The sequence below is a fragment of the Tauraco erythrolophus genome, chromosome 2 (genome assembly GCF_009769465.1).
Source record: "Tauraco erythrolophus isolate bTauEry1 chromosome 2, bTauEry1.pri, whole genome shotgun sequence".
Taxonomy (NCBI): Eukaryota; Metazoa; Chordata; class Aves; order Musophagiformes; family Musophagidae; genus Tauraco; species Tauraco erythrolophus.
In genome coordinates this window covers 19371731-19394158 of record NC_141466.1, presented here as the reverse complement: position 1 = coordinate 19394158, position 22428 = coordinate 19371731, and the positions used below count along the sequence as shown (strand labels likewise).

Sequence of the window (22428 nt, the reverse complement as noted above, 5' to 3'; positions counted from 1 at the left end):
TTACTAAGAGTGATACATTAAGGCTCATGAGAATTATATAATTTTAACATCAGTTAATATTACATTTCTCGCACAGAGCTCTGAGTTGTGTCCTTTGCCAAAAACATAAGCATTCAAGCTAAGCTCTCACAAGTGTGCTTAGCTCATTACGATTGCCTTTTTTTAAGTGCACAGAATGCTAGAAGCAAAACACAAGTCTGGACTCATAAAGTGCATGAACATCAGCACTGTTGTTTTGTTACCCACTTCTTCCCTCTGCCTTAAAGCTGCACATGGATCACCTCCACGTACCTTTATTCTTTTCTCTTCTCTTCAGTCACATGCTCCTTTAATCCTTCAGTCAGCCTACAAATCTGACCCTGTAACTTTCCTTGTTTTCATTTCTGTATTTTTTTTACTTTGCTGCCCAAAGCCGTCTGAGTGCCCTCAGCATTCACACTGCACGCCAGGTACTACATCGCCCATGCACACCCTTCCTGTGGATTCACTGGTACAGGTCTGACACAAGAAATGAAAGCCTCAGAAATAATAAACTACTAGCAAAATCAGATCTCTTTGAAGTAGCATCATCCTCTAAAGTTTCATAGGGACTTCTTGTCTGTGTTTTAGTATAGACTACAAATCCCTCAGGGCAAGAACCAAGTAATTTATGATATAATTGAAAAAACAACAGCATTATACTAATTCATTCTTCAAAGAGATACCCTGAGATAATGGTACATATCACCCACCTAAATCTGCAAACAATACACTATCTGTGAAAAATAGGCAACTGTCAGTTAAGGTAACTTCCCAGTACCACACACGCAGGTCACTCAGAAACCTGGTCCACTCACATCAGTGTTTCATAAAATCAATGTAGACAGGGCAGTTTAAGCATCTAATTTACAGGCATTTAAGGTAATCATAGAATCACAGAATGGTTTGGGTTGGAAGGGACCTCAAAGATCATCTAGTTCCAACCTCCCTGTTGGTAATTTCTTTAAACACCTCTAGAAACTGTTTTCACCCACTACAGGGTGCAGCAGAGACTTTAGGAGTTAGCAGCCCAGTTTGCACGGTGGCAGATGCAAAGCAGCCTTAAGAGTCTGCTCCAGGCAACATGGGATCATGGCGTAACCAGGGGGAGGGGATGGGGGGTGACACTACAAGGCTCCATCCCCAGCACTCGCTGGAGAAGATAAGTGGGAAATCAGAAGCCTCAACCAAGACAGGGCTCCAGAGGGAGGGTGCTGCCACCCAGGACTCAGTCTCCAGGGTGACAACGGCCTCACAGTAGGAGATACAGTCTGGTTGAGGCACTGAGTCACCAGTAAAAGCAGCTGTGGGAGGAGGTGAACAGACTCCGTAGCATCATGGAAAACAAACAGGACATGAAGAGTGTCACCTCAGAGACCCTACAAAGGTTTCTGGAGGATGTTGGGGTAAATTTATTTGTTCAGATACTACATGTGTCATCTCTCGAATCTGCTACTCAGGAAGAAACATAGAATGGTTTGGGTTGGAAGGGACCTTAAAGATCATGTAGTTCCAACCCCCTGCCACAGGCAGGGACACCTTCCACTTGATCAGGTTGCTAAAAGCCTCATCCAACCTGGCCTTGAACACTTCCAGGGATGGGGCATCCACAACATCTCCGGGCAACCTGTTCCAGTGCCTCACCACCCTCACAGTGAAGAATTTCTTCCTTAGATCTAATCTAAACATCTTTCCACTTAAAGCCATTACTCCTTGTCCTATCACTACACACCCTTGTAAAAAGTCTGTCTCCCGCTATCTTTTAGGCTTCCAAGAAGGAAAACCTGGTTGGGGATATGATAATCAATGGCAGCCTTGGCTGTAACAACCACGAAACAGTGGAGAAGTGAAGGCAAGTAGCAAAATAGAGGCCTTGGGCTTCAGGAAAAAATGGCTGGGGTCTGAGGATGGTGGTTAACGGTTTATACTCTAACTTGGAGGCTGATTACAAGTAAGTACCACAGAGGTCTATGAGACCTATCCGACTTGGTTTCTTTACCAGTGCCAAGGAGGAAGAGCTGGAACATCTCCCCATTAAGCTGTAGATGAGGGAAAACCCGGGAAACAGTTGATATGCTTGAGGGTAGAGCTGTCATTCAGAGGGAACTAGACAGGCAGGAGGAAACTCATGAAATTCAATGAGGACAAATACAAAGTCCAGCACCCATGACGTACTAACACCTTGCAATGGTTCAGATAGAGAACTGACTGACTGACTGGAGAACATCTCTGCAGAAAAGGACGTGGGAGTTCTCAGGAACGTCAGGCAAAACATGAGCCAGCAGTGTACCCTGGTAGTGATGAAGACTAACAGCATCAATAGGATGCATTGGCTGTATCAGCAGGAGTACAGCCAGTAGATTGAGAAAAGTGATTACTCCCTGTTGCTTAGCACTTGTTGGACCACATTTGGGTCACTTTGGGGACTTGAATATAAGACAGACTCTGATAATCTGGAGCAAGTTCAGTGGAGAAACACCAGGATGGTCAGAGGCTGGAGAATCTGCTCTGGAAGAGGAGGCTGAGAGACACAGGCTCGTTCACATTGAAGAGGAATCTATAAGCAGTACCCCCAGTACCTACAGAGAGGTGACCGAAACGATGAAGCCAGTCTCTTTACACTGGTATACAAAAGGAGAACGAGAGAGATTACAGGTATAAACTGAAACAAGAAGTTATGACTAGGTGTAAGGAAAACATTCTTCCCTATGAGGATGATTTAACACTGGAACAGGTCATCCAGAGATGGTGTGGAATCTTTGTTCTTAGCAGTTTTCAAGACCTCGCTGGACAAATCCCTCAGCAGCCCAGTTGGAATTCAGAGTAGACCCTCATTTGAACAGGAGGATGTACAAGAGACCTCCTAAGGTCCCTTTCAACCTGACTGAATCTATCTGCAATTAGTATTTTACTTTGGACCGAGAGTTTGCTTTTGAAATGGATCAGGTGGTCTACACCTATGACACTTCAGCTTGTGCTGCAGAGTTGTCTCAGAGTATACAAAATAAATCCCTTTGGGATTAAATTAAACCAAAAGGTGTGCATCAGCCATGTATATGCAGTAGTCCACTGGACCTGGGCAGAGAAAGCCCAAAGCACTCCCCTTTCTCCAAAACACGTATAATGTGGATGCTAGGTACTCAGTACTGTTTTGCTTTACAGAGGCACTTCTACTGAGTCACACCACTTGCTAACATAGTCACTGCCATCTGAAGAGTCTGGTTTTTCCATTTTAGCAGATGAAAAGGAATGCTAGCATATAAACCCCAACTTTTTGGCTTTTTGATACTGACAAACGTTGTCCAAGGATAGAAATACATGTTACCTGTCTGCAAGACTGAACATATGTATCGTATCCTCACTAGAGCTACGCAGAAGACTTTTTGCCCTTCTTAACAGTTCCTGCACATTCAAGGCAAGGTCAACAAACAAAGCAGTGTTTTGCCCAACTCAGGTCCTCCTGCATTCGAGCATTCCAAACAGGAGAGGAGAGCAATAAAGAAATGTGAAGTGCAAGTCCACATCAAATAAGTCAGGTGACAGTTCATTCATTTTTCAAACCTTTTGCTGTACACGACAGTTTAATAAACAGGAATTATTTGAAAAAGCCAGACTGTGAGACTTAATTACAAGTGTTGATCCACACAACCGAACATGCAACTGAGATGTTAGAGTAACACAATATTTAGTAACTCTCTAAACAAAGGCCCACATAGCATCTCTGAAAACTCTGGTAACAGGAAAATGCCTGCAACTGCCAAGAAAGCCCCCCCTGTATACACAGGAACGATTTAACCCCATTACAGAGGGACACTGTTTCCTTTGCAGTTGTCTTCAATATATAACCTAATCATGCAGACAGGATAACTTCTGTGCATCTCAGTGTTTTTATTCTCTAAACAGCTAGGCACCAAGGCTGATTGTGCTTATGGAACTTACTAAGGGGGAAGGAAGACAAGACCCTGGCCAACAGCATTTCCTGAACATGGAGCTTCATAATTCATCAGGAGTGAATGATCTGCAGACGGTACACAGTGCAAGAGACCGTCCTTCTCCTCATCAAGCCACATACTTCATAGAAGCATCTGGACATGAAGAACCCTAAAAGAATGCCACTTTAACAGCCATAGCTCGCTCTTTTTTTAAGGTTTACAAGATTTCTGAGGCCTAATTAGAAAACTGTATAAACTAATGCAAAGAATATTTTTATTTTAAAAACAAAACAAACAACACATTCAAAAGATCTAACATTAACCTTAACTCGTATTGAAAAATAAAAGCACAGTCCTCAATGTTTCCATCTGGATTAATCTTTTATGAATTGGATGATACTCCATCTGCTGCTACTTTAGGAAAAAAACTAGCTGGTCAGTCGATCATCATATCTACTATGAGGCCACCCTCCTCTACAAAACTTAAAGGTAAACCTCTTTCTTACACAGGAACTTACCAATGGCCTTTGTGTAATGTCTGGCTCCAAGTAACAGCTCTGGAGCTCTGTACCAGAATGTCACCACAACTGGATCCAAGTCTGCCAAAGGCTTCAAAGGTGAGTTGAACAACCTTGCGAAACCCATATCAGCTGGGGGCGAGAGGCAGGGAAGAAAAGAACATTTACAATTTTAATACAATTAAATCAGAATTTAACAGAATTTACCAAAAAGCAATTATAACAAAAGCTCAAAAACATTAAAACTTACAAATCAAAGTTTCTAAGAAAGCAACAAGTCAACCACAACAATACTGGTCCAAATTTATATAAGGCTGAATTCCATTTACTTTATAAGGTATGAAGGATGATGTTTGACTTTGAACTGTTTTCATCATGGTATTGTAAAACTTTACATAACACAGATGCTTGTTTATTTAAATGGAACTGTAACAGAAACCTGGTTAATTAAAGTCAATAGTACTAGGTCTCTAATGTATATTTTCTCTTTTATTTTTTATATATGTTTACAAAACTGAGCCCTTGTGACTGCTGCATATTTACCCAAAGTGTAAAACCAAAATGACTGCAATGTAGATTGGTTTGCGCTATTTTTCAAGGTATGCCTGCAACTTGATTTAGAGGAACAAACTCCAGAATCAAGAAAAAGTTTTTAACTAGGAATTAATTAAATTGGTGAGCGTACACTGTTACAGAGATGTATTTTAAATGTAAGCATTCATTTTATACGACTCAAAAATTCTCTCTAGAAACAACCTTGTAAGTAACATTAAGAAATGCTAGATGGGACACTACAAAATTTGGGTGTATATTCAAAACTACACATTTTAATCCAAGTTTGAAGCCTATCTTTTACACATCTTTCTGCTTCCAAAGTTATGAAATGCCAAGTATAATTTTCTTAGTTACCCATACTAATACAAGCATATGAATCAAAAATGATTAGATCAACACTTTCAAATAGAACAAAAGCCGATGAAAAGAGGTTCCAGTATGTTGCTTCTTTCTTGATGACTGCCACATGCCTTATCTAAAAAAAAAAATCTATATCCACATAACTTATGGCCATAGGCTTACGATCTGCACAGGTAATTAGATTTTGGATAAAGACCATCACAGTTACATGTGTTTCCCACCTTGACGCATTTTGTACAGTAAACTTTTGGACCTCTAAAAACACGTGCATTGATATTATTTATATAAAAATAATTAAGATCAAATACCATTTATAAGTAACAATGTTATACTAACTAATCATAGTACAAGTCAAAAGAACTCTGGCCAGAGCCATTGTTCTATGTGCTTATTACTTTCTTGTTTCTTACAGATGCTTTTATCTCACCAAATATCCTTGGCAAGCTTTATAAATGGCTAATAATATGTTTGGAATCTCTTAAGCTTGTAAACTCAGTGATTGAAATTTAAAACTGAACTAGATGTTGCGCATACATATACCCAAAGGAATAATGAAGATTTGTTTTTATCTTGCACTGAAGACGCAATTTTTTAAGTAATTCTTCAGCTGTGCAATGAAATTTTCTCAAAATATTTACCTATTTTGACTCTTCCTCTTTCAGGACCTTCACCCATTACCAGAATGTTTGCCGGTTTCTGGAAAACAAAAAGCAGAATATTTAGTTGACTAGCCTTTGATGATTATCTTCAAGAATATGAAAAACATGTATATTTATTTTATAATGAAAATAATTCTATAAATACTCTTCGAAGTCTGAAATTACCATATGTTTATGTTTTGCTGACATTCAAGTTTTATTCCTAGTTACCAATTTCACAATTAGAAAAATAGTAAAGTACTTTGACATTTCATGGTAAGAAATGCAATTTTCAAATAAATTTGCATTTCCATTTTTACCAGAATGATAATGTTGATTGGCAAGATTTTCTTCTATAGGAAAATTTTATACCAGGCTAACATGTATGCTCATGCATCAATAATATGGCAAGAACTACTTTTGCTAGTATAACTTATTGAAAATGAATCCTAATCTTGGTATGCAAATGCATAGATGAGAGTTGTTTCTATTGTCATCACATATAACTGCATTTTTAGAGCTGTGCTTGAAGTGTATTTTACACTTAAACCATACACTTGGTTTAAGTGTATGAATGATAAAAATCACATTGCCAAAAGCAATTTTTTCCACAAAGTAAGTTCATTTCATGTTATGAGAATTCCCTTAAAACACGCATATACACAGACAGCCACATCCACAAGCTTTTGACAGCGTAGGCAGCAGCTTTACAAGTAGAACAAAACCTTTACAGGCATTTTATGCAATCTGCATTTGTTCACAACCAGCTGCTTGTGAACACCATATAAAATCTGCACATGACATCACAGTAATTGTTCTGCAATTAGGATCTAGATTCCTTCACACATCAATAGTGGTTCCTTGGATGCTTTCCCCCTATTGTGTTAACAGCTGTAAGAAAGTAAACAAGATTGAAAACACTAAGCGATTTGAATGAAGAGATGCATAACAAAGTTTCAAAGCAGAACTTTTGTAAGGTTCATTCGAACATTAATTATATTTAAAATCCCTAATGCTTGAAGAGGTCTGCTTGAGCAGGATTTGCTCAAGGATCTGAAAGAGATGTTCAGAAAGCCAACATCAGAATCTCAGTTTTCCAGTTCCTATCACTTGCCGCTATTTACCTGAAATAAGAAACTCAAACTAGGGTTACTAATTTGGCTCAAAATTGCAAATCCTCAGCTTTTTTGAAAAAGCAAACCAAAACAACAACAAAAAAGTACTACTTCACCTATTGTTTCTCCTTCCCCCAGAAAGCTGTTCTCCCTTCCCACCTCACCCCCAGTGCCAGACATTGCTTCTTCCCTGGCTCCAGCCACAGCCTCTCGCTCCAGATTTCACTGCCTCTTTTAGTCTTCCTTTTTTAATCTCAGGATAATTCTCAACACCATCTCAGACTTCTCATTCCCTAAGATATTTTTGGAACTCTTCAGGCGGGAATATGCACTCCTTTCTTGGAGAACACAACAGCTATTTTAATTGATCTTGAGTAAACACTCGTCAGCAACTCCAGGAAAGATAAAGATGATGCTTGCTCTTAACTAATATTTAACAATAATGAAATCAACACTTCAAGGCAACTGGTCAAACTCTGGTTTTACACTTATTTCTTGCCTTGAATTGAATATTCTGGAGAACAGAACAATCCTATTCTGCACATTCAGAAATCAGGCAGCAAGGGAAGCATGCATGCTCACACTACATTTTACCTCTGTTAGAAATCACGTAGCTAAAATTGGCCCAACCGGGACAGCAAAATTTCAGCTTCCTCGTCGGAATTCTTCTCTAAACTCCTGCCTAGCAACCTTGATTGAGAGTTGAGTATGAATCAAAAACACTTCAATAGACCTTTACATTCAGTATTGGATTTTAGGCACTATAAAATGCATTTATTTGTCAAGCGAATAGAGCTGGTAAAAATGTAGTTACTGCACTGACTTCTGGGTTAATTTTTTTTCTATAGAAGAATTACGTTGTAAGAAATAAACTGTATAACACCAGCAGATGTACTAAGATAAAATTTAAAATCTAAGCAGATACAACAGGATTCTCAAAACATCTCATTGGAGTTGTATTTTATCTGTAATAATAAAAGATTCTTCAAGCAGCAATTCCTTCATAGAAAAAAAGTACTATTTTATCTGCTGACATAAACCAGAATATTCATAGAATAGTTCAGGTCGGAAAGGACCTCTGGAGATCATGAAGTTCAACCCCCCTGCTCAAAGCAGGGCCAACTACAGCAGGTTGTTGAGGCTTGAGTCCAGTGAGTTTTAAACATCTCCAGGGATGAAGACTCCACAGCCTCTCTGTGAAATCTCTTCCAGTGTTTGACCAAAATCACAATAAAAATTGTTTCTTTATACATTTAATTTATGCCCATTGTCTCTTGTCCTGTCACTGGATAGCACTGAGAAGAGTCTGATTCAGTTTTCTTTACTCCTGCTTATCAGACATGTATACACATCAGTAAGATTCCCCCTGAGCCTTCTCTTGCTTGAGGCTGAACAGTCCCAGCTCCCTCAGCCTCAGAAAGACACCTCCAACTCCCAAGCAACTTAGTGGTCCTATATGTACAAGGAATACACTAGGGTAGAATCTATGGAAGCAAGGGACTTGCCCATTTATGTATTTTAAGTCAGAACATTTTGAAGAGATGTTGTTCCATTTAAAATTTAAATCTGTACTAACATATAATCCACTGAGAATCAGAACCCTGCTCAGAGAAGCAGGGAAGCACGCTGATTTATAAGCTTACCAGATTTCGTGTTCATTAGCTCCTGTGAATCTCTCTGAGGGAGTCGTGGGGGGGAAGAGAGAGACGGAAAACAGAGAATGAATAAAGAGTGGAACAATTGAAAACTTAAGTCTTATTTCCAAAAGAGTAAGTGCTTCTGTTGAGGCACCACCACCAATGTGGAGATGACAGGCATTTCATGGGTGGCATCCTGATGCCTGCAGGATCTCCACTGATCTGAAGACTGTCTTGATAACAGCTTGCATTGTGACAGCTTCTTGTGCAGTGAGAAGTCTTGGTTCAAACCTATTCCTCAAGTCAGAAGGAGAACACTTCTGAACTTATTTCCCACATAAGCAAATTAACCACTTGATCATTGGCTACTAAAAAGAGAAGAACTTTGAGTTCCTCTTGCTAATCGGAGCTGTTCTGGTTACGAAAGCATTTTCAACTAACTATGTACACTGAACCAGTCAAAGAGTAACACTAACCTGACAGGACCCATCTTTCTGAGATGAGGCAAATGATATCCAGCTCCTGTGCCCATGAATTTTTATTTAATAAACAGTTTCAGAGGAGCTTTAAACATAGGTCATGTGTTTTGTGGTTGTTTTATATAATAATGACTTAAACACTGTAACACTCCTCACCTCCCCAGAATCTTCATGATACACAAGCCATGCTGAGAGCAACCTGACCCTCACAGGCAGGGGTGCTTGGCTAAAGGAGCGGCACCGAGGCAGAGTAGCAGAACTTCAGGTGCTCAGGTACGGAGGAAAGACTTTGGGCTATTTCAGATGGATTAATCTGGCATCAGAGATCCTCAGAAAAGTAGGTAACGAATGCTTCCATCATGAGGTAAGAGAGAGGAGTGCTAAAGGGAATGCAAACAACTTCTGCCTTTTGGAGAAGGGAGAATGTGTTAGTCTAATTTCTGGATATGAAACAGTTTAAGTATCAAAACATTTTACTTCAAGATAGTCACTTAATAATCTACTATAGACCTACAGTCTAACACAATATAGTCACTGGACAGCTGCAAAAATCAGATTAAAAAGTGGGAACCAGATAAATTAAAAAGCCCCGTACCTCATGTACGTTCAGGCTACATGCAAGTTATAAGCACCAGTCTAGTTCCTGAAACAAATCCTACTGCCATCCATGTGATGAAGAAAATGAGGTTTTAGGTGGAAGAAAACATAAAGACCCAAGCAGCTAAGAGACCAAAACCTGACACATAATTAGAGTAAATCATGACTCTTTCCAAGAGGACAGAATTTTAGTCAAGATAGTTTGAGAAGCCCTGCTTAAAAACATTAAGTAACTCCTCAGTAAAGGGCGAGGTAACTCAACAAAGACTAGACTTCTGAATCAGTTACATCCCAATTAATACCCTCTCCATTTTCCTCCAACTGTCCCCTTGCTGAGAACACAAAACACCAGCTGGGAAGCAAAGCGATGCTGCTGCGTCTCCACCTATCTAGTTCCTATAGCAACAACAGAAACAGTGAGAGTTAGGAGTCTCACATTTAAGATCAGCCATAAAATGAACAGACAAATCCCTGCTGAGAAACGCAGTTGCAGTTTGACTGTCTAAAGAACATTGACAAAAGAGCAAGGTCAACAGCACAAACAACTGGAGCAAAAAGCTGAAATATCTGCAAAAACGGATGCAGACAACGATAATTTAATGGGTTCTTTACAAGTAATAAGCATGGATAATAGTATTTACTTTTCTACATCGGCAGGAGAGTGGATATTAAGCAATTAACAGATCTTGGTGGGACAGAAATAAAAATGTTGGGCTAAAAAAATTATGTTTTCATAAATAATAGAAGTGTCATGAATGGGACTCATACGGACATCCATATTTTCTTAATCAATACACTTCCTATTTAAATATTTGGACAGTAAATTAGAAGAAAGGTTGAAGGAAAAGAAGCCATCTGTGGTCTTGAAAGAGTACAACAGGTCAAAACAGGAACAACAGCCTAACAATAGATGGCAATACTTTAGCCTTAATGGTTATTGTTGTTATCTCCTTAAGTACAGTTGACACAATTCTTAAAGAGATCAGGTGCAGAATTACAGTCCTATGAGAAAATGTCCATAGGGACATACCACTTTCCATACACCATTCTTTATTGTTTATATCCAAACAAATGTGTTTCCCTTTTGGAATGTATCACTGGACAAAGAATAATCTGAAATTAGGAGGCTTCCATTGTAAAAGAGATCGCAAGTCTTCCAGATAAACGCTCCTCCCAAAACTAAAGAAACTGGCTTGTGATGGGGACTTTTGAAGTCTCAATTATTTAAAAAAGCAATTGTGAACAGCACAGTGTTGATACATAGATGCACTTTGATTCCACAAGCTGAAAATCAGTGGCAATTTCATTTTAGCTTTTAGCACACTGCTCCACAAATGACAAAAGTGAGATGACAATGTTCCACTCTGCAGGCACTACTCAAAAGATCACTGAGCCTTTAAGTTCAAGATGAAGAGGGAGCTGCAGATTGTTCACAGAAATTTGCAAACAAAGCTTTTGTTCTCATCTGCAAGGAAATTTAGGCACTTTCCTGCCTTAAGTCAATGCTATTCAAACCCAGACATTGTCTTCAGATCAATACACTGGCACACCGGTACTAACACTTGATCTAATTAATGCAGGATTTAAAAAAAGAAATGGTTCTTAAAAGATTTTATCTCGTACTGCAAACCTCCAAATCATTACCACTTCCACATGAATTACTTCCATATATTGAAATACATCTAGAAAAAATGTTATCCCCACTTCCCTCTCCTTTTTTAGAAAACCGTTTGGTCAACATTTTTCTGATACTGAAGCACTAGACAAAAGCATACCATATAGAGTAAAATATCTTCACATCTGCTTCTCTTTACAACCCTTGCATCCTGCAAACTCATTACACAGCATCACTTTCAACTTGGTTTTTGTCAGCAGTTAAACCCACCTTATTTAATTACAATTTTTCTGCCTAGATTTGTAATCCATGCAATTTTCTTCCCGTTTCTTTACTCTGTTGAAATGATTGACCTTGCAAAGCAATATCATTAACAAATCCTATCAATATATTTATCATTTCATTCAAATCAATAATGTTTCTATAGATATTATCAAATTGAGCAAGGCTAAATATAAAGCTGATAAGTACAGCACATGATCTAAAAAGGCAGTAAAATCACAAGGAATGCAAAATGCTTTGAAATAGTAGATTATTCAACTGAACTTAAAACTCATTCAGATAGAAAAAGGAGAAAAAAAAAATCAGAGGCAAACACATTTAAGTAAATATATGACAACCCAGGAAAGCAAAGAGTATCACAGAAGTCTTTTATAGCTAAATAAAAAAATCAGTCCAAAAGTTACTGTGCAATAAAATAATGAAAAAATAAACAAATGTGTACACATAAAATTTTACAGCTAAGTGTCATCAGACTGTTATCTTCTAAAAGTTTCAAAAACGTACTTGATTATCATTAGAGTAACCATGTGACAACAAAGACATTTGAAAATGTGTTCATAGCATGTATGAAACTAACATAATGCATATAAATGTATTTATCAATATAGTAATAATAAACACATGGTAACAATTACTTTCACCTCCACTCTTGCTTCTTATAAAAATAATTTAAAAATGAAATGTATACAGAACTGATAAAGACATGAAAGCTTGTGCTACTATTTGAGAGGGAAAAAAAATCCCACTTTTCCATGCTTCTGAGAGATGGAAACTGGATATTTAATCATAAACCATGCTGCCAGATTATGTTAGGGACTTATGTATTTCATAGCTGCTGAATTGACATGGTCAAAATAGTCATTAATTGCAGATAACAGAAATCTTAATAGCAACTAGAAGTGCAAAATTTACCTCGAGCCCTGAGACTGATGGTAAAATGTATTACTAGCTAGAAGTAGGAACACACTGTATAGAAGGTATCTGAAATATTTCTTTGGAATGCTGTAGATAAAGATTTTGGTTACACACATTCCTTGCTTGTATCCGTTATGCAGTGAGAGGGAAAATGTAGTGTTTTCATATCAAAGCTAGCTATCAAAGAAATATTTTCATGTTTTTATATTCCTATAAAACTTTTCTCTGCACAGAAAGCAAAAGTAAAGGAAAGCAGAAATACTAAAACTATGCCCATAGTGTAACTGCAGGTCTGTACATATTTAAAAAAAAAGTCACTGAAATAAACTTAAGGTTATCTAGCCTACAACAACGGCAAAGATGTGACTATGCAGGCTTCGTAACAGGCTGATTTAAACCAGCCCATGAATCTGGATACTTATCTGGAGGATCAGTCAAAATGACACAATGCTTTGGGCTGAACGGGACCTCTGAAGGTCATCTGGTGCCAATCCTGCTCAAAGCAGGGCCAACTTCAAAGTTAGAGTCAACTTTGAAGCTGCATCAGGTTGCTGAGTGTTACAACTAAGGAAGCTGCAACCCTCTAAGGACGGAGGTTCCTCAGCCTTTCTGGTGGGGAACCGCTGACACTGACTGATGAAAAATTGTTTCCCATCACCTGATCAAAATGTCTCTTGTTGAAATGTGTGCCTGATGCCCCTCCTCCTTCCTCTGAGTACCTCTTAAGATGGCTTCATCTTTCCTACCACCCCCATGAGGCAGTTAAGTCTACTCTGAAAGCGCTGCATGCTGCTGAGTGCAGCGGCAGTAAGCTGATGCATGCAGAGCCACCTCCACCACCCTGTCATACTCCTATGGCACCTTTGGCTGAACAGCTACGTGGCTGTATGCTTAGCCCTGGAAACATGTACTTGAGATGACAGGATCAGCCTACAAGTCCAGACTCTAGAACACACTCACTACAAACGTGTTTTACCATGGGAAAGACCAACCTTCCCCCTCTGCCCCTTCACACAATCACATACAGACGAACTACCCAGCACATTCTATTCGAGTCGTCATGTGTTCAGTTACTCTCAGACATAATCACCCCTATGATAATGAAATCAGTGGTCAGGTAGAGCATTCATTTCTCTGGTTTACTTCATTTTTCATAGGTTGGATGTTCTCTTGAGAGGTAATTAAGCATATGCCTCAACTGAGATTAATTCTTCAAATTCACTCTCCTCAGTCCTATCCAGGCACTCCCCAGCAATGGCCAAAACATCCACATTCCTTACAAGAATGCTCTGCTTCAAAATCTATTTGAAACAATGGTTTCTTAGGCAGTTCCTAGAAAACATATTTAATTTATAAACTCAAGGTGTTTGATCATTGTTGAAACAGGAAAAGACTATTCACCAAACTTTATTCCCTGGTTAATCAATGGATAATATAGTTGCAGCTATGTCACTGGAAAATAGACTGCAAACACAAGAGGAATATGAAATAAGAGTAATCACAAGAGGACAATATAATTCCTGGCTACATAGAAGTTCAGAAATGAAACAATCTTCCTTTCACACACCATTTCTGTCAGGTTTCTTATGGCTGACAGAGCATTAAATTACTGCAAGACAAAAATGAAAACTCCAGACAATTTTGGACGCTGGGCAGTGCTTCCATTATAACAATCTTCACAATGTACTAGTGTACCAGTGGTTTCACCCCAATCAATGACAATGCAGTTCAAGTGAAAAAGAAAAGCATGAAAAAAACCTCACATTAGGAGAATGCCAAAACATTGACACAAATTAAATTTTATGTTGCTATGCACCATTATCCAAAGCATTCTGCTGGTGCTAGTGCTGCAATAGCATACTTGAACTTAAAATGTTACACGCAACCTTGAGAGGGACAAAGAAGGGGAAAGACCGAAACAAAGAGAAAAATATGATCATAAATTATCAATGAAAAATAAAATGTCATAAAGCAAACATTGAAATGATATGTTGAATTTGCATTGTCCCTGGGATTTTCAACACATTACAGTACAGACTCCAGCAACATTCCCATGAAGCTACTCAGCAATCATCTAGGGCCTTGTCTTTAGACTTTGTTTGGGCTCTTTGAGAGGATCAGGCATAGCATGGGACAAGACAGATTGCTCAACCTCTGCTGCCCTGTTTCTGAGCAGTGCAGATGTGCAAGTCCATCATGCATGGGAGCAGAAAACAGACTCACCTCAGAAATAATTTGGAATAATGTTCTGCTTTTTAATACATTAGAAAGAGGAAATGAGGGAATAAGTTTTATTCCATAAAAGTTCAATCAAACTTTTCCTCTGTTGGTGCTTCAAGAGACATCCCGAATGCCCCAAGATACTGCAGTCAAGCCAAGTCTATGCATCTCTGCCATCAAGTCCTTATTAGATATTCTTCACACATGATCTTTACTCTGAATAACTCCCCAAAGGCAAATAAACTGAGAAGATATTTGCATGTGTGAAACATTACAAACACTAACACTTCCTTCACCTTTTTAAAGGTAAAAACTAAGAGACAGCAAGATTGACAGAACAGTAATACAAGAAAGTCTACGACTGTACTAACCTTGGGACTAGAATTTGAGAGGAGGGGGAAAGGAGATGATAAGATTCTCACCTGTTCCTGCTGTTGGAACTCTTCACTTATTTGCACTACTTTGTTTCTGTTACATCAGAGTGAAAATTAGATACCATAATTGCTATATCTGGCAATTCTTTCAGTTGTAGCACTGAGTTCCACCATTGCCAAATCCTGGTATTTGTTTTATACAATATTCTGACTACTTCTCTTGGTTTAGTCAGGTTATTAGGACAGGAGGATGAAGCCTCTATTCAATCAAAGGACAAATGACTGAAAGCGAGACTGCTGACACCGTCATAAAACATTTTGTTAATTGCCTTTCACAAAGTATCTTTGGCAGTAAAACTTCAATACCTCCATTCCCGTGAGAGTCTGGTAGAGTCAAAGAATCAACAAAGCTTTTCTGACTGCAACAAATGATATAGTACCAAATGAATAGATACAAATGTAACCCATTTTCATTACAAACCAGCTTCTGCCTGGAGAGCTTAGATGGACTGAAATAGGTTGAAATACTAAAAGTCCTTTAATGGAAATTTCAAAAGAGGAAAAGAATAAGAAAAAGGTAGCATGGTTATCTAGAGAGGTTACTTCCATGTTGAATGGGTCTTAAGAGTCTCTTTTTGTCTGCACATGGACATGAGAATATAGCTTAAGGGACTCAGAACTATAGAACACATTTCTTTGGTTATTATTTTAGGGTACAAACTATTGGTAAAATTTAGAAAATAAATACATTAAGTTTTACAATCAAAGGTTTATGTGTAATAATATTTCATATTGTTTAGTTAGCTCTTGTCAGTTTATTAAGCTACATTATTTATCCACTTTTCATGTATGCTCCTTTCCTATGCTTATAAACTCAATGGAAAAAACAGCTGAGGACCCATCTCTCCTCCCGGCTCCTTTCATGCTGAGCCTAAACACTAGAAAATCTAATCCTTACATGATCAATTTAAACGTCTGTTATTCTATAGCATCAGCTTCCCTTCTGCTTGGAAATAATTTGCAACGTAACCCAAATCTTTCTACAATCCTTCTCAGAGTATCTCCTTGAAGCAAGCTCTTGTCTTCCATTGTTTGTAGGGGTAAGTTACATGTCCATTTCTCACCATGGTTTGTCCAGATCATCAGCATTCAGGCTTCAGGAAGAAATTTTATCACCCTAATAGAAGCCTTGATGCCTATGGCAATGCTAATTAGGATTTAACAGTCCAGTGGATCATAAGGTCTCAGACCCACCATCCAGTCACCACGTTCTAGGTGACTTACTAGTATATCAGTTGAATTAGCACAACCTCACATGCATGGCTGTGGCAAAAAGCAACTATGGACTGCAACGTGAACAGATGCACAAAGCACCACTGCTCAGCTGACACATTCATGACAAATTTAAGCAAAACGTATCCTTTAAAACTCATCCTAACACAAACTCTTTCCCTAGTTTATCGCCATCACTCTGTTTGCCCCAGGCCCCAGAAAAAAATCTCTCTCCATCTCTCAGTCAGTTCACACTGAAGCTATTCCCCTCACTCCTCAGTTTTCTGACTTTTGCAGGACCTTCAGGCCTATTCAGGCTCTGATTTTTAAGGAGCTGAGCACCAATGGCCAGGTTCTTTAACAACAGTTATATCATAGAATCACAGAATGGTTCGGGTTGAAAGGGACTTCAAAGATCATCTAGTTCCAACCCCCCTGCCATGGGCAGGGACACCCTCCACTACACCAGGTTGCCCAAAGCCTCATCCAACCTGGCCTTGAACACTTAGTCATCGCAGCTTTCTTAGTATGCCATTTTAAAGAGTGAGTTATAAGCAGCTCTTTCCAGTACAAAAATAAACATTTTTATTACAAATCCAACACGCAGAGACAGTTTTAAGCACACATATATATATTGATGTTGTTTATATACAGTGAAGTAATGCTCAATGAATGCAAGGCTAAGAAGTCCAAAGAGAAGGAGTTCACATTTTGTGCTGTGAACAGCAATTCCCAATTATATTTCAAACCTGGTCTTGTATCATAAAGTTAGAGAAAACCGATTCACCTAGTTTCCTCCTTGGAGGTTGTCCCAAGGTGTCTCCAGCTGAACAAGCAGCTATGGAGTTTTAAAAGTAACCAGTATATGTGGTCTGCCGGAGCCACGCTACAACCTCAATCTCATTTCCACTGTTATTCAGAAGTGCAACTCTTTCACAACATTAACGAGGAGAACAGAATCCCAGTATCATCTCAAGAGCTGTCCTGCATCACGCAGGCCACTGTGCCCCTTAAAGCAGCGCTCCCGGGTAGCTGGTGTGCTCTGCCCCCCTGCGCCAACAGCCTGCTCTTCTGCTCAGTTCCTCTGCAGCAAAAGGCAGGAATGAGACTTTATGAGGTGGTGAACCTAACAGGAGACACAGCGAAACATTTTTTAACATACTGCCATACCAATATTTGGTGTTAGACTTCAGTATCACAAAGTTAGTAAAAGACCAACATGATACGATGATCCTGTTAAGTCTTTTCCTCCTACACGAAAATAGCCTAAAAAGTTCAGCAGAGGTAACAAAGTATATGTTTAGAGATAGACTCATAAATTATAATATCTCTGCTTGTTTTATGAAGCCTGAAAGATTTATTCATTACCTGCCAGTTTTAGATAGTTCCCTACACAAACGAGATTAAGAGATATTAAGTAGCACATCTGCATGTGTTTATGTTAATGACGACTTTACATAATGTTTCTCAATAAAAAGGAATTGTAATGTAAATGCCTAACCCACGACAGTAGTCTGTAAAATTTAGAAGAATACTGCATTCCCTTTCTGCTCATTTTATCAGTAAATGCTATGGAAAGGAGTCTGACCTAGTACAAGCTCCAATCTTCACTACAGCATAAGCCCAGTCTGACAATAAAGGTCTATACAGTCTGACTGAGGAATTGAAGGTCTAATGCTTAAATCAACACTAATTCAGAATTATCAGTATCTCAAACCAATTTGAAACCTCCTCATCAAGACAATTCTTCAGTTAATTAAAGGTCATATGTGCTTAAGTAGATTTTCATAGAATCATAGAATGGTTTGGGTTGGAAGGGACCTCAAAGATCATCTAGTTCCAACCCCCCTGCCATGGGCAGGGAAACCCTCCACTACACCAGGTTGCCCAAAGCCTCATCCAACCTGGCCTTGAACACTTCCAGGGATGGGGCAGCCACAACTTCTCTGGGCAACCTGTTCCAGTACCTCACCACCCTCTGAGTGAAAAATTTCTTCCTTACATCTAATCTAAATCTGCCCTCTTTCAATTTAAAGCCATTTCCTCTTGACCTAGCACTACATGCCCTTGTAAAAAGTCCCTCTCCAGCTTTCCTGTAGGTCCCCTTTAAGTACTGGAAGGCTGCAATAAGATCACCCCGGAGCCTTCTCTTCTCCAGGCTGAACAGCCCCAACTCTCTCAGCCTGTCTTCATAGCAGAGGTGCTCCAGCCCTCTTATCATCTTCGTGGCCCTCCTCTGGACTCGCTCCAGCAGCTCCATGTCCTTCTTGTGCTGGGGACTCCAGAGCTGAACGCAGTATTCCAGGTGGGGTCTCACGAGAGCAGAGTAGAGGGGCAGAATCACCTCCCTCGACCTGCTGGCCACACTTCTTTTGACCCAGCCCAGGATACGCTTGGCTTTCTGGGCTGCCAGTGTACAGTGCACATTTTTTACCAATTCAAACTAATTTTCTAACAGGCCAGGCAAGAATAAGCATAAATCATTTGAATCCGGAATGTATTTTTGTTAACAAACAACTGAAAGTCATAGATCTATGACTATGGGGGAGGGGGGGAATATCAAGATCTATGATCTATGATCTATCAATATCATAGATCTATGAAGGGGGAGGGGGGGAATATCAAGAATGATAAAGATATGCTGGAAGTACCCGTAGAACAGAAGAAGGGAATTCCAGCCGCTCCAGCCAAGAAGTCAGATTCATACTGCTGTCAGCATGGCACCAGTGCCAGCACTGAGGGTCCAGAGGCTGGGGAAGGATCGCAGGTATGTTCAAACGAACTTACACTGCCGTCCAAGAGAACCCCTGTCGCTCCAGCCAGCGAGTCGGCTTTGTCGGAGGCCCAGCTGAAGTGTATGTACACCAACGCACGCAGCATGGGAAATAAACAGGATGAGCTGGAGATGCGTGCACATGAGCAGGGCTACGACCTTATTGGCATCACGGAGACGTGGTGGGACGACTCCTATGACTGGAGTGTCAACATGGAGGGGTATAAGCTTTTTAGAAAGGACAGGAAGGGGAGACGAGGAGGGGGTGTCGCTCTCTATGTCAGCAACCGGCTGGAATGCGTGGAGCTTCGCCTGGGGTTGGAGGAGGAGCTGACAGAGAGCTTATGGGTCAAGATTAGAGGATGGAGACGGATAGGGGATGTTACGGTAGGGGTCTGTTACAGGCCACCTGGCCAGGAGGACAGAGCAGATGAGGCGCTTTATAGCCAGATAGGAGCAGCCTCGTGGTCACAAGCCCTGGTCCTCATGGGGGACTTCAACCACCCTGACATCTGTTGGAGAGACAATACGGCAGGGCACAGGCAGTCCAGGAGGTTCCTGGAATGCGTGGATGACAACTTCCTCCTGCAGGTGATAGAGGAGCCGACAAGGAGGGGTGCCATGCTCGACCTTGTGCTCACCAACAGGGAGGGACTGGTGGGTGAGGTGAAACTTAAGGACAGCCTTGGCTGCAGTGACCACGACACGGTGGAGTTCAAGATCCATGGGGCAGCAAGGAAACCATTCAGCAAACTCTGTACCCTAGACTTTAAGAAGGCGGACTTCGGCCTCTTCAAGGACTTGATGGGCAAAGTGCTGTGGGAGGTGGCCCTGGAGGAACGAGGGGCCCAGGAAAGTTGGTCCACATTCAAGGAGCACCTCCTCCAAGCTCAGCAGAGGTGCATCCCGATGAAGAACAAGTCGGGCAAAAAGACCAGGAGGCCGGCGTGGATGAGCAAGGAGCTCCTGGATCAACTGAAAATGAAGAGGTTAGCCTACAGAGGGTGGAAGCGGAGACAGATAGCCTGGGAGGAATACAGAGAAGCTGTACGAGTGACCAGGGATCAGGTGAGGAAGGCTAAAGCCCTGAAGGAATTGAATTTGGCAAGGGATATAAAAAGCAATAAGAAATGCTTCTATAGGTATGTAGGGGACAAAAGGAAGTCCAAGGAGAATGTAGGCCCCCTCCGGAAGGATACTGGTGCTCTGGTCACCCGCGACATAGAGAAGGCTGAGGTACTCAATGAATTTTTTGCCTCAGTCTTCACTGATAAAGCCTCTTGTCTTACCACCCAAGCTGTGGAAAGAACTAGCAGGGACTGTGAGGATGAACCACCGCCCACTGTACTTGAAGAGCAGGTTCGGGAACATCTGAGGAACTTGAAGGTGCACAAGTCCATGGGACCTGATGAGATCCATCCGCGGGTCCTGAAGGAACTGGCGGATGAAGTTGCCAAGCCACTGGCCATTGTATTTGAGAAGTCGTGGCGGTCTGCCGAGGTCCCCGATGACTGGAAGAGAGGGAACATAACCCCCATTTTCAAAAAGGGGAACAAGGAGGACCCGGGCAACTACAGGCCAGTCAGCCTCACCTCTGTGCCTGGCAAGGTCATGGAGCAGATTCTCCTGGGAACCATGCTAAGGCACATGGAGAGCAAGGAGGTGGTGGGTGACAGCCAACATGGCTTCACCAAAGGCAGATCGTGCCTGACCAACTTGGTGGCCTTTTATGATGGGGTGACAACATCGGTGGACAAGGGTCGACCAACGGATGTCATCTACCTGGACTTGTGCAAAGCTTTTGACACTGTCCCGCACGACATTCTTCTCTCTAAACTAGAGAGGCATGGGTTTGATGGATGGACCACTCGGTGGATAAGGAATTGGCTCAATGGCCGTACTCAGAGAGTAGTGGTCAACGGCTCAATGTCCATGTGGAGACCAGTCACGAGTGGCGTCCCTCAGGGGTCCGTGTTGGGCCCGGCCCTCTTCAACATCTTTGTCGGTGACGTGGACAGTGGCATGGAGTGCACCCTCAGCAAGTTCGCCGATGACACCAAGCTGTGTGGTGCCGTTGACACGCTGGAAGGGAGGGATGCCATCCAGAGGGACCTTGACAGGCTGGAGAGGTGGGCCCGTACCAACCTCATGAAGTTTAACCAGGCCAAGTGCAAGGTCCTACATCTGGGTCATGGCAATCCCAGGCACAAATACAGACTGGGCGGAGAATGGATCGTGAGCAGCCCTGAGGAGAAGGACTTGGGAGTACTGGTGGACGAGAAACTCAATATGAGCCGGCAATGTGCTCTTGCGGCCCAGAAGGCCAACCGCGTCCTGGGCTGCATCAAGAGGAGCGTGGCCAGCAGGTCAAGGGAGGTGATTCTCCCCCTCTACTCTGCCCTCGTGAGACCTCACTTGGAGTATTGCGTCCAGTTCTGGAGCCCCCAACATAAGAAGGACATGGACCAGTTGGAGAGGGTCCAGAGGAGGGCCACGAAGATGATAAGAGGGCTGGAGAACCTTTCCTATGAGGACAGGCTGAAAGAGTTGGGGCTGTTCAGCTTGGAGAAGAGGAGGCTCCGGGGTGACCTTATACCGGTCTTCCAGTACCTCAAGGGGGCCTACAAGAAAGATGGGGAGAGGCTGTTCAGGAGGGCCTGTTGTGATAGGACAAGGGGTAATGGTTTTAAAATAGAGGGAGGTAGATTCAGGTTGGATATTAGGAAAAAATTTTTTACCATGAGAGTTGTAGAACACTGGAACAGGTTGCCCAGAGAGGTGGTGGATGCTCCATCCCTGGAGACGTTCAAGGCCCGGTTGGATGAGGCCCTGAGCAACCTGATCTAGTTGGAGATATCCCTGTTCCTTGCAGGGGGGTTGGACTAGATGACCTTTGAAGGTCCCTTCCAGCCCTAACCATTCTATGATTCTATGATTCTATGATCTAGAATACTACTATTACAAACATGAGTGGACACTGCCTGCACAACAACTCAATTCAAGTATTTTACTGTTTATTTATGCGACCTTTCTTGTACCCAAAAGGGCACAATGGGTAAAATTCTGAACAGACGGCTCCTGCTTTGAGAGAGGTCAGTACAGCAACAGGGCACAGGAGTGAACGCAGA

General features: G+C 41.2%; 1 protein-coding gene across 3 annotated transcripts in view; it reads right to left on the bottom strand.

The window, feature by feature from the left end:
• Nucleotides 1-22428, bottom strand: part of CDK19 (cyclin dependent kinase 19) — a 132783-nt gene that overhangs the window by 31516 nt on the left and 78839 nt on the right. For 2 of the 3 annotated variants that reach the window (XM_086631264.1, XM_086631266.1), the window contains exons 5-6: nt 6022-6079; nt 4469-4600 (exon numbers count right to left, since the gene is read on the bottom strand). In XM_086631264.1, the coding sequence (XP_086487390.1) occupies nt 4469-4600; nt 6022-6079 (190 nt within the window). The remainder of the gene's footprint in view (nt 1-4468; nt 4601-6021; nt 6080-22428) is intronic. The other variant, XM_086631267.1, reaches the window with a different exon arrangement.